The sequence below is a fragment of the Rattus norvegicus genome, chromosome 12, assembly GCF_021556685.1.
Source record: "Rattus norvegicus strain SHRSP/BbbUtx chromosome 12, alternate assembly SHRSP_T2T, whole genome shotgun sequence".
In the NCBI taxonomy this organism is placed as follows: domain Eukaryota; kingdom Metazoa; phylum Chordata; class Mammalia; order Rodentia; family Muridae; genus Rattus; species Rattus norvegicus.
In genome coordinates this window covers 51,365,905-51,379,012 of record NC_141545.1, presented here as the reverse complement: position 1 = coordinate 51,379,012, position 13,108 = coordinate 51,365,905, and the positions used below count along the sequence as shown (strand labels likewise).

At 53.5% G+C, this 13,108-nt stretch overlaps 1 protein-coding gene across 10 annotated transcripts in view; it reads left to right on the top strand.

Moving 5' to 3' along the window:
* The window catches only part of Tpst2 (tyrosylprotein sulfotransferase 2), a 42,938-nt gene that overhangs the window by 16,973 nt on the left and 12,857 nt on the right, over window positions 1–13,108 (top strand). Inside the window, exon 1 of one of the 10 annotated variants that reach the window (XM_087578128.1) lies at window positions 1,689–1,902. The exons of the other annotated variants lie outside the window; for them this stretch is intronic. Coding sequence (XP_087434254.1) covers window positions 1,853–1,902 — 50 coding nt within the window. The 5' untranslated portion in view covers window positions 1,689–1,852. Of the gene's footprint in view, window positions 1–1,688; window positions 1,903–13,108 lie in introns of those variants that run through there. 10 annotated transcript variants of the gene reach the window in all.

The following is a 13,108-nucleotide window of genomic DNA, read 5'->3' as shown; positions in this document are numbered from 1 at the left end:
TCCCATGGTACCCTTAGCCCATTTCCCTGAAGGAAATACTGAGTCCTGGGTCTCCTGCTCAACTGCCAGTTTCGACAACCTTTGTCTCTTTAACCCTCACCTCTGCCCGGCCGATTTCTTTGAGCTCTCTGTTATCCTGGACACGCATCACTTGTGTGATGTTTCACAAATCTCTTTCCTACCAGGCACTATCTGATCATAAGAGGCGGAAATGGGAGGTTCGAGCTTTTGAATCATTGATGTGCCAAGCCTGGGTGTGCAAGGCGGTAATTCCGGATGCTCCAGAGACTGAGGGGGTGCTCAGCCATGAGAGAGTCCACCAGAGGAGCCATGGCCACCTGTGACTGCGCAGGGCCAGACTCCGAGTTACTCTGGGAGAGCTTAGTGTATGTGGGGCCTTTGAGGCATCAAACGCTCCTCGACTGTAAGTCTTACAGTGTCTGAGCACAGCATTTTGCCTGAAGTCAGTCTCATTGTTGAAGTGCGCTGGAGGCATGAGGTGGACCCCAGACACAAAGACTTTTGTACTTGAATTGGAAAAGTTGACTGCAGTCAGGCACGGTGCTGTGCACCTAGCACTCCAGCACTTGGGAGGCTGAGTCGAAGACCCGGCAGGGATATCGTTGGTCACCTCGTCCTAATGAAAGGAAGGAAGAGCCAGCCCAGTAGTGACTGTTGGTCGTTAGCGATGGCGTTCTGTCCATCTGGGGTTAAATTTATCTTTAGTGTTCCAGAGAACCGGGAGTTTAGTGTGTGGCTGAGTGTTTCTGCACAGTGCTACTGGGAATTGCAGAAAAACAGTGGAATGCTCTGGAAAGGTGCAGGCAGCATGGCTGGGTGGGTTTGACACCCTCCCACCCCCACTCACTCCCCCAGCCTAGCTGTGCTTTCCAAGATTCACCTGTCGAGTGACCTCACCCGGGTGGCTTTCCTCCCTGGGTGGAAAGGTTAGCACGACTTCACCCCAAAGTATATACTCTTGAGGAGCATGCAGATCCTCCGTGGTGAAGGTGTTCCGGGGCAGCATTGTGGAGCCCTGTGGAGAGAGTGCAGAGTGGTCTCTGTCCTTCCTGACCTCTGGGTTATATCCCACATACTTCTAGGGATGCTGCAGCACAGAGAGGTGCAGCAGCTTGCTCAGGGTCACACAGCTGCATGGGCAGGATTCTGAGCTGGAATGCTGGCTTTATGGGTTGCAGCCCCACCCCATCCCTGACATTTCTCTGTACTCGTCAGGCAATGTACCCCTGAGAGCCTCAGTTTCCCCATCTGTTGAGCTGAGGTGTGGCACTGCTCACTTGTGCTGTACAGCTATTTAAGGAGTGAGTAGGGTACAACCATGCTGGCCCAAAGGACTTCATGTTTATGGGCTAACCCTTAGTGCTCATCCTCCACAGGAGAAAACTGAAGCTGTATCATACTGCAGAGCATATCTGGGGCCCCAGGGGTGCCACCTGCCCCCCCTCCTGTGTCACCCACACACCATCCTGTGTCACCCACACACCATCCTGTGTCAATTATGGGGCACAGGAGGCAGACTTGCTCAGTGCCCAGCTGGTTCTCAGTCCCGCATGACTGGGCATGAACACACACAGGGCAGCCTGGATGCTGGCACCCAGATGCCCAGCCCCAAGGCTGTCTCCTCCCTCAGGAACGCTCTGTCAGCTGCTGAGTTTCCATGATTTCATGTTCTTAGAAACTAAAAGCCAGAGTGACCGCAGGCCAGTAGGCTGCCTAGGGGACCTTCTGGGGCTAGATTCAGAAGCCATAGGTAACAGGGGACTTGAAGGTAACTGGCTCCCGGCGGCTTGTCCAAACAACTTCTTTCAACCTAAATCGCCACATCTGGCAAATGGGGGGACTCGCCAGCTTGGTGAAGATGTCAGAGCCAGGCAGTCCAAGGTTGGTGCTGACACAGCCTGGCTGTGGTGGGACAGCCGGGTGCCTTCATCATCTGTGCAGTAGCAGGCGAGCCAGCTGCTGCCTTGTATCCTTCTGGGTCCCTCTAGGTTCCTCTGTGTGGAGCCAGCAGGGCTTCTGGCTTGCAGATGTGCGGGGCTGGTGAGGCATAGACCCAAGTCCTCGTAGTGGGAATCCCATGAGACTCCCAGCATCCCAGCCTCTGCCTCTGCCTCTGTCCAGCAACTCCCTGGGGCACTTGCCACACAGAGCACAAGAACAAAGTCCCTTTAATGGGTGGGTTGTACATCAAGGACAGAAGGAGCCTAAATGTCCTCCAGGATGGCCTTGGCCAAGAGAATGGTGTGTCCCTGCAAGGGTGTGGGAACACTTGAGAGGCACTGTGGATCTGCACGTCCTGTCCCCTCCAAGTGTATGGCCTCTCACAGGCGGTTCACTGGGGTGGCTCTGGGCTGCAGCAGGGCCTGGCAGGCAGCAGGTGTGTACCAGGCTGTGGGGTCGACAAGCAGTGTAGGAGGACCTTGCTTCTGTGGTGCCTACAAACAGCTTGAAGCCTGAACCTCTTGTCACCTTTTGGCTCCAAGTGATTTCTTGGGATTGGGACTCATTGATGAAGGATGTTTAAGAGCTCTATGACCTCCTCCCCGTCCTGACCCCTGGTTGTGACAACCAGAGCTGTCCTCAGACACTGTCATCTGTCTTAAGAGGGAAAATCACCCCTTAGGGTGTGACAACAGTGAGTGTCCAGAGGCACAATGTGGTGTCTGGACTGGAGAGCAGCCCAGTCATTAGTTTGGGATGGAAAGAGCCAATGTGGGGATGCCTCACACTGCTCCCCGATGTCTTGGAGAAGAAGGGGGATTACAGGCATGTGCTGCCACACCTGGGTCTCGCTCTCGACACACAGTCATTCTTGTGACCGTGCTGCCGAGTTTGCTTTACAATAAGGAGTACTGTAGGACAGACCTCCAGAGCATCGCACTGTTGAAGGTGCACACCCTGCAGGTGCTACTGGACCCAGTGCTTACATCAACAGTGGGAGTGCAGGCCAGGGAAGCCACTGTTTTAGTGCTGAAAGCGTTCCACCAGCTTCCATGGTTTGAAGCATTGAAGATCTTTTTGTGTAGACCAGAGTTCAGAGTGGGAGAGTAATTCTCCCAAGGGTGTCCAGCCCACTCCCGCAGGCTCCTGGGCCGGTCACTGCTTGGTGTTCACCAGCCCGGCTGGCACCCAGGAATGGGCAGGCTGCAGCGTTGGGGTGTTACTGTGGGAGCTGTGCTGTACTTTTTACCCAGAGGTCCTAGAGGGCCCAAGGGATGAGGGCCTGAGAAGGTGCTTTGTGTTGCTTCACTCCACCTGACTCTTACCGTGTCTCCCCAGTACTTAAATCTAACTTTGCCTTCCTTTGTGGCTGGGTTGGCATTGTGTGTTCTGCAAAAGGGCCTTCCACAGAGAGTAGAAGCATCCCAAGACGCTTGGACCCTGAAGTGGTGTAGATTTTAACCATTAATTATTTTCAATTCCACCCATCGAACAACCATAACTCTGAAGTTTCGGCTGCTCCAAAATTGGAAACTTTATTAGAGTTTTGTTGGTAACAATAGCTTTTAGTTTTTGTCTAGTATGATAACAGGCACTAACACTCACTCAGAAGGCTGGAGGTGAGTCTCTAACAAAGCCAGCTTAAGTGGCTTATCAAAATAAACAAAAAGTTTCAAAGTTCTGGACTTTAACATTAGGAATGTTTGACCTGAATAATAGTAGAGATTACATTAGTGAGGAGAGCAGTGATAGCATCCAGAGTACCTACTGTGTGCCCAGCACAGATGGTGGAAGGACAGTAATAGTATCCAGAGTACCTACTGTGTGCTCAGTGTGGATGGTAGAAGGATAGTAATAGTATCCAGAGTACCTACTGTGTGCTTAGTGTGGATGGTAGGATAGTAATAGCATCCAGAGTATCTACTGTGTGCCCAGCGTGGGTGGTAGAAGGATAGTAATATCACCCAGAGTACCTACTGTGTGCTCAGTGTGGGTGGTGGGAGGGCGGTAGTAGCTTCCAGAGTACCTACTGTGTCCAGCACAGATGGTGGGACTGCAGTTGGCTGCTCTCCTGAACATACCCTGAGCATCCTCTCTAGCCACTAGTGTATTTCAGGATCCAAGGTCACAAACCCAGGAAGCAAATCTAGAAGTCACCAGTTTGACTTTCCCCACTCATCCATCTGTTTATATAAATAATACAGGACCTCAGATGACAGAGCCTAGACTCCAGCTCACTGTGTAGCTGAGGGTAAACTTCAGCTCCTCCTGAGACAAGCCACAGTTCATAAGTGCCTTATGCAGTGTTGGGGATCAAACCCAGGTCCTGGTGCCTGCTTGGTGAACACTCCCCAACACATCCCCAGCCCTGCTGTTCTTTAGGATAGTGGGAGGGTTAGGAGAGCAGACACAAGCCCTACGTAGAGCAGTCTTGCTGCGGAGAATGTTATGGTCTGCAGCAGCAGCAGCAGGAACAGGAGCAGCAGCAGGAGCAGCAGGAGCAGGAGCAGGAGCAGCAGGGGCAGCAGCAGGAGCAGGAACAGGAGCAGGAGCAGGAGCAGCACATCCTGAGGTCTCAGGCGATGAGGACCCCCTCCATGCACTGTTCGTGTATGATATTTAACTCATCCCTGGTTGAATGTGATGACAGGTTGGTGGCTACCAGGTCCTGCCACATGTTAGTCAATCAGATCAAGCCTCCGAGGCAGACAGCCTCAGAGTACAGATGGGGAAACTGAGGCTGCTTCTACTAACTGCCCTCCCCTCCCCCTGCTGACTTTGGCAGAGCTACATGTGACCCCAGCCTGTCCAGAGGCTTTCCCTGTGCCCTGAACCCCAAGGCCTCATGGACCACAGCCCCTCGGAGCCTTGTAGTTACCACATGGCCTTGTGGGAAAGGAGCAAGCTGAGAGTGCTGACGAAGGCCAGAGTGGCCAGAAGAGACAAGTCCCATGGGCAAGCAAGGGTGGGCATGCTGATGGGAGCAGCCCCTCCCAAGAGGAGTGCCACCTCTAGGAGAAGCCCAGCCCAGTTTCCTCAGTGCTCCCAAGTCAGAGGGTGACCTGACTCTGCTCCTGGTATGCTGGGGGACGCTCATAGGGTGAAGGGCACTGTCCCTTAGGTTGTTCAGGGTGCAGCCTAAAGCCACTGCACCCCCCAATGAAGTGGTCCTGTTATCTGGAGGGGACAATAAGTCTCATGCAATTCCACCCACTCAGCTCTGAGTCACAGAGAGGAAGGAGACAGGGACCTACCTAACCTTCTCTGGGGTACTCAGGCTCCAGCATGTGAGAAGTGTGCTACCTTCCTTCACTTCCTAGCCTCTGGTCTGAGGGCTCAACTCTATAGACATGGGGCCGGCCCCTCTGTGCTTTTCAGATGTGGACCATAGACTGGGGCGAGTCAGTGATAAACATTTTCTCAGCAGGCATGGGCTGGTTCAGCCCCACCTCTGCAGAAATAGGCAAATGCTAGATGCGAGATGAGGTACCAGTTCAGGTGCCAGGTCACAATAGGTGCTGGCTGTGGAACTTGGTGTGGAATCCAGCCTCCCTTTGGAAGTCTCATGGGTAAAGTGAGTTCCAGAGCAGAGAGTGGCCTGGTGTGTGAGCAATACTCTGGGGATTGTGTGAGCAGTACTCTGGGGTTTGTGCGAGCAGTACTCTGGGGTTTGTGTGAGCAGTACTCTGGGGATTGTGTGAGCAGTACTCTGGGGTTTGTGTGAGCAGTACTCTGGGGATTGTGTGAGCAGTACTCTGGGGTTTGTGTGAGCAGTACTCTGGGGATTGTGTGAGCAGTACTCTGGGGTTTGTGTGAGTAGCACACTGGGGTTCCAGAGCAGAGAGTGACCTGGTGTGTGAGCAGTACTCTGGGGATTGTGTGAGCAGTACGCTAGGGATTGTGTGAGCAGCACACTGGGGTTTATGTGAGTAGCACACTGGGGTTCCAGAGCAGAGAGTAGCCTGGTGTGTGAGCAGTACTCTGGGAATTGTGTGAGCAGTACTCTGGGGGGATTGTGTCAGCAGCACACTGGGGTTCCAGAGCAGAGAGTAGCCTGGTGTGTGAGCCGCACACTGGGGTTTGTGCCCACTCTTCCTCACTGTGGACGACTGTGCCCATTCCTAGACTAAAGGTCACAGATTCAGAACTTTCACCGGTGGCTGATCTGAGGCCACTGTCCTTAGGATACCTCAGGGCAAGCCTGTGTGTTCCTGAGGGTACTGTTCTCCCCTGTGCCCTCAGATCCCCTGGAGTGAGGTTGGAGGCAGCAGTCTCTGAGCTTGGCCTAGGTTGGGCCTTGCTTTAGTCCTGACTCTGGTGGAGGTATTCAGCCTCTCTGAGCCTCCTGGCCCTCATCTGCGATTGGGTATCAAATGCCATCCTCACAGAGCTTGAGGGAACTCACCGTGTGAACCAGGCTGTCTGGAGCTCAGACCTGCCTGTCTCTGTCCCCCGAATGCTGGAGTTAAAGCTGTAGTTACTTGAACCTTCAGTTGCAGCCCATGAGTATCTTAAACTGGGTTGTACTAAAACCACGATGCTGTGCCCTTGAAACTGTATTGCATGTGAGTCCCACAAACATCACGGTGAGCCAAGTGCCCTGTGTGTGGCAGGAGCCGGTGTTGGTGACTCAGATACCTTGCTCCAGTATTCTCTACTGAGCCCTAAGGGTAAGAGCTGCTGCACCCATTTCACATGGGGTAGAAACTGAGGTCCAGAGAGGCCAAGTGATGCCTCTGAGGTCTGTAACAGAGCAGCTGTGCCATTGTGACCCCTCCCAATCCCTGCCTGGGACTGTTGTTCTATCCTCTGCCTCTATTTCCTTTATCGGTTGATGGTGGGCTAACATGTTGCTCTCTGCACCTTCCCCCGGCTACTCATGCAGTCTGTGGTCAGATTCAACCCTGAGGTCATTTCATCTTGAAAGTGGCCAGCTGGCCCAGGGTGCCAGTGAGTAGAGGAGATGCAAAGGGTCGGCTTCCAATGCTGGATCCTCCTGTCTCAGCCTCCAGCATGCTGGGATCAAGGGTACATACACATACCCAGCTCCAGCAAGGGCTTCTCAGTCAGGAGCCCCAAGTGCATTCAGTTAGAAAAGAACTCCATCTTTTCTAACAGTTCCTGTGTCTTCCTACCACATTCCCATGACCCTAGACCTGTCACCTGGCTGGTCCATCCTGGTCCTACTTGGTCCTTATCAGTTGGATACTTTGTTGCTCTCTTAAAGCTTCTGTTACATTTCTGTTACATTAATACCAGTCTGTGATAGGCATCTACAGATTGCCTAGGTGAGGGTGGGGGTCCTGTGGATTGTACAGTCTTAGTGTCAGGTGCCTCTGATTTCTGATCTCTGACTGATTTCTCTTGATCCTCTCACAGAGGCTGCCTGTGTATGGGGCCATTCAGGAGGCCGTGTGCTGCTAGCTGCTGCTTTGCTGTGGGGTGCGTCTATCCTTTTATCAGGTGTTGCTTCTAGGCTTCCCTGTGTGTGGTGTCTTCTGGCTGACACATATACCCATCTTGCCCGCTGCCTGCTTGGACTGCTGCTCTGCTGTCTGGACACCACCTGTGGGCAGGCTCCTGTCTAATGGCTCCTGTCTGTGCTCCAGTATAATGCTCACAGTGGCTGTCATTGCCACAGCCTGAACTCTGCACCACCCTCAAAGCAGCTGCTATCTTCAGATGCACTCCCCAAATGTGGCATGCTGGCTCAGAGTCCCACCACTAGTACGAGCCAGTCACCGAAAACTGTCTACCTAACTTGGGGCACAGACTGCCACCATTGCAAGACATGATGTCATATTCCCCATGGCCAGCCCACAGGAAGCACACGCTGAATGCTGGGTGTGTGACCTAAGTGGCATTTCAGAGAGAGTGGGCTGGGAGGCAGCGCTTGCTAAAAGGCAAACCCTGGGTCACACTGTGTCTTCTGAGTCAGTCATACACGAATGGCTTCACACAGGATGTGTTGTGACAAGTACAGAAGAGCCTCACGCTGACCCCATGGTATCTAAGGCAGCAATGTAACTTTTTCCTTTCATTTTTTTAGTCAGGGCTTTATGTCGTCCAGTGTAACACAGACTGACCTCCATTTTGATCCTCCTGCCTCAGCCCTGGGAGTGCTGGGATCACAGGTTTGTGCCACCGTGCTTCATTCTTGACACCTCTTGATGGGCTCAGCTAGAGGCTGCTCATCGTGATTCTGCGCACTTTACTGTTGACTTCAGTGAGTCACGGCTAAATGACCCAGGTACTGTGGTGCGCACCAGTCATCCCATACTGGGAAACTGAGACAGGGGGAATCGTCACGCGTTCTAGGCCAGCCTGGGTTAGAGTAAGACCCCATCTCAACTCTCCTACCTGAAGACAGTAAAATGTGTTGTGGTGATGGTGACAGTGGTTTTAGTGCAGTGCCCTGCACTGTGTGTGTGTGCTTACATGTTTGTATACATGGTCACTATCAGCTTGTACACAGCGGCCTTACCACAGGCACAGGAGGGATGTGAGGAGCCGTCACCATGGCTACTGGCAGGCAGGCCACCACCGCATTGGTGCTGCTGTTTGAGGGCAGGCCCTTGGGAATGCACATTGGTGTTTGAGTTCACTTTCCAGAGAAGAAGTAGGATATGTAAGGACTCACACATAATCACATGTTGTAATGTCAGCACTTGAGAAGCCGAGGCAGGAGGATTGCTGTAATTAGAGGCTGGACTGGGTTGTAGAAAGAAACCTTGTGAGTGCTTGCTCTGTCAGCACATTCTAAAACTTGAGGTTAGTTCAAGGAAGCTGTTCTGAGCAGTGTGTTCCAGAGAGGAAGTGTGTGTGTGTGCGTGTGTATGTGTGCGTGGGAGTGTGTGAGTGTGTGTGTGTGTACATGTGCATGTGTGTGCGTGTGTCCCACATTGCTTGCAGCCAGCAGAGAGATGGGTCATGGTCATGTGCACAGGACTCCACACCAATGCCCAGCCTCCACCCCCAGCTTCCTGCTGAGTGGAGACAGGATCCTGTGTAGGAGGCCATGTCGTTGCAGGAAGCTGGGCTCCTGCAAGGTCTTCCTGACCCTTTCCTGTTTGTGCTGCCCTGGACAGAGGCCTTGGGGCTTCTCAGCACAGAGGCCAAGAGTGAGGCTTGCCACAGGCCGGGGCTGAGCTGACAGGAGCTGATCTAGGCACTGGGCAGAGTCCCAGGCGGTCTGCAGTGCAAAGGGGTTTAAGAGTTTCCAGCTTCAGACACACCTGAGACCTGCTGGTGCCTCAGTAAAAAGTGGTGATAGTTCTGTCTGTGAGGCCCAAGTTAGATAGAAATATATGTAAAAATTATAGGCCCATCGGACAAAGTAGGACACACCTAGGATCCTTGTGAGGGGAAATCTGGAGCTCAGGGGCACCACATCTCAAAGTTCCCATCTCAAAGACAACAGAGTAAACCCAGCAAATTAACCTCTAAGTCTCTTACTGGGCTATCAACAGGAGGCAGTTCGCCATGTGTGTCTGAGTTTTATGAAAGATCTAATATCGTGTCCTGGAATTCTGCATTTTTCTCTTTCTGTCCAAAGCTGGCCACCCGAGCCCTCCCATTGGACTTTCTGAGAACCAGACACCTTGGGCTTGCCATAGGGTCCTGAAGTCTTGCCCCATGTTGCCCTGTGAATTTGCCCCACATTGCACTGTCCCGCTGGCATTTAGTCCTGGGTGCCTGCACACCGAGCCATAGGCCTGCCCAGCTTGATTTATGGCGCTATGAAGTATCCACGGGGAACACAGCTACCTATGTGGTAGGTCACATGTGGCACCTATGTTAAATTTTGTGCTGAGACAGAGATGTTGGGTTCTCGGAGCACATGTGACCTAAAGAGGCCTTTAGTGAGGCAGCTTGTAAACTCTGAAGGCTACACACAGAAGCTGGGGGCGGAGCTTGCAGGACAGGAAATCACTGTTGACCCTACATAGCAGGACTATGCCTGCCGTGATTCCCAAGTCCCTGTGGTCTTGATACACAGGGTCCCGTGGCAGTGGTCCTAATTTACATGCTGGCATGTATTGAGTAACAACTTTGTGCCAGCCTTGTCAGAAGCCACGTGGTCCATGTGGCTTGCTTTGTTCCAGACATCAGCGTTCATCACAGGGCTGGCCCAGACTAGCTCAGGACACCAAGCCTTGGAGTGGGGAAGCCTTGAGAGGATAAGACTCGCTGCTCCCCACTCCCCGTGTATGCTGCAGAGGGTCTGGGCCTCTGAAGAGGAGAAAGGAAGGGATGCCATTGGGGTCTGCCTCCATCACTCTAAAATTGCAGATTAAGTCAGGACAAGATTCTGGGCTATGAGTAGGGGTAGCGTAGGGGATTTCCTCCTGGCCTCCATTGTGTGACATTGTATGCCTCACCCCTGTAGGCAGTTAATTCATAGAAAGAGAGAGAAGTGACATTGGAGGGGGACAATGGATCTGAAGCCCTTAGTGCTGAATGTTCTGCCTCCTGTCACCCTGCCTGCCCTCCCCTTGTCACCCTGCCTGCCCTCCCCCTGTCACCCTGCCTGCCCTCCCCATGCCGCCCTGCCTGCCCTCCCCATGCTGCCCTGCCTGCCCTCCCCCTGTCACCCTGCCTGCCTCCCCATGCCGCCCTGCCTGCCTTCCCCCTGTCACCCTGCCTGCCTCCCCATGCCGCCCTGCCTGCCTCCCCATGCCGCCCTGCCTGCCTTCCCCCTGTCACCCTGCCTGCCCTCCCCTGTCACCCTGCCTGTCTCCCCCTGTCACCCTGCCTGCCTCCCCATGCTGCCCTGCCTGCCCTCTCCCTGTCACCCTGCCTGCCTCCCCATGCTGCCCTGCCTATCCTCCCCCTGTCACCCTGCCTGCCTCCCCATGCTGCCCTGCCTGTTCCTCAAGTTTAGCAGCAGCCATGAGCTAAACTATTTTGCATCCCCTCACTGCTGGCTCTCTTGGTGGCTCCCCAGTGCAGTGAGTGGGTGGTTTCTGGTACCTAGGGTCGCCTCCCCCAGCCATACATGGAGAGTAGGGTGGGGCAGGGTGAGATGCCACTGCTGCCTGGCAGAGGGTAGTTTGAGAGCTGGTTTGGGACAGGGCCACACAGCGGATCTGGGTTTGTGCACAGGGGCCCTGACGCCATCCAGGGCCACCTTACACATGCAGCCCCATGTAGTGCCAGCTCCCTCCGCCCACAGCTCCCCTTTTCTTGGGAGTCTCTTGATCTCTTGAGCGTAAAGGCCAGTTTAGATAGATGGGTTTGAGCCAAAATGTCACTTCCTCCTCTCCACCGTAGGTGTCTGTTCCTCACACTGGCTGTTTCTCTCTGTACTCGGCACCAACACTGTCTCTTATGTAGCCCAGGCTGGCCTTGAGCTCACTGTGTAGCTGAGGATGACCTTACTCCTCCTTTGTCTTCTGTTCTCACTGTATCCCACGAGTATGAGCGGTACAGGTGCACAGTAGGTGCCAGGAACAATGTCTTTCTGGGGCAGGTGCTCTGATGTAAACGGATCCCTCAGATCCCTCTGCCTTTGCTGCCCTCTTCCCATCCCGTGGTTCTTGGGCAGCTTGGGAATGAGCTGAGAGCTGGCACGAGGCCCCCATTGCATTGAGAGCTGCATGACATTGGGGGGCGGGGTTAACATTTGAAGGACAAAGCTGAGTTTGGAAACTGACTTTTCCATTTCCTTAGCTGTGTAGTCTCAGCTCATTATGTCACATGCAGAGCCACATCCACTAAATGGGACAAGTCCATCCCATGGCACCTGACAGGCAGCACTTGCTTTGGGCAGATATCCCTGCACAGATTCACTCACAGTCCCTTCCCAGGCTCCAGGAGTCCCCGCTGCCTTTTAAGTTGAGTGTGATGATGCCCAGAGGTGTCGGCAGCCCCATTTCTCAGAGGAGCTCAGGGAGTTAGGCAATGGTAGGCCAGAGTCACACAGCTGAGTCTGGATGCAGGTGGTCTGCACCATTTCTGTGCCTGGCACAGAGGTGGAAAACCTGGTAATCACTTCATGCCTCATCACAGGCAAATAGTGTGAGCTACGGGGTCAGAAGCTGTTTTAGGAGAAAATGCCCCAGACTGCCAGGACTCTGTGGAGCATCCGAATGTTTCTCAGTCTTTTTCTCCCGCTGTTTATAGGTGCCAGTTGGTTTGCCAGATTAGTGATTCTGCCCTCGGGCACGGTTCTACTTGCCCTGCATCCTCACAGACCTAGCTGGCCCATAGAAGGCGGAGCGTGCTGTGCAAACACAGGGCTGCTGGGAGGATGGGTGAAGAGGGATGTGGCTAGCCTCTGGCTTAGTGCTGACTTGTGATCCTCCTGTAAGAAAGGTGGATCCCACCCCTGCCTCTCACTGTCCTGTGCGCTCGAGCTCTGAGTAGAAGGCTCCAGAACAGAGGCTGACAGTCTGTGACAGCTCTTGTGGCTGCTGCTTTGGGGTTTGTGGTGTATTGACAGTTTCTGAGGCTGCTACTCCTGCAGACTTCTCTCCCTGCTTTGGAGGGCAGCACAAAGCTCACAACACGCTCCTCCTCCACTGACACGAGAGGCCTTGGTACCTATGCACACCCTCCACACTCTGTTGTTTTATCATTGCATGTGTGATGAGGCAAACGGGGCCGTGGTGTGAGTGTGGAGGTCAGAGAAGCACTCTGTGGGGTCAGTTCTCTGTGGGCCCAGGGAACTGAACTCAAGCCGGGCTTGTGCAGCAAGAACCTCTCTTTACCTGCTGAGCCTTCTTGCTGGCCCACCTCTGTGGTCTGCAGATCACCTCAAATTGGTTTGCATCCCAGTGCAGTATGAATGCAGTATGAATGCAGTTATTTGTTCCATGCTACTGTCCAGGTAAAACAAACATGAAGCCCACAGTTCACACACATCAACACAGGCAGTCTTCCCTCCAACCTCAGGTGAGTCGGTGCACATAGAACCTGCAGGAGCTGAGTGCACACAGCACCCCACACTCCAGGGGCCACAGAGTACGGTCTAGGTCAGCGCTCTCCAGTATGGGAGTCCCCACTGATTCTAGTGGTTTCTGAGTCTTTGGCATATGAGGCAAGGCAAAGCAAAGTGACTCTTTCACTTTATTCAGTTTGGCTGAATTTATACCTCTTCTCAACCCCTGTGGCAGTGCATCAGTGCCTGCTCTAAAGTGGAAGG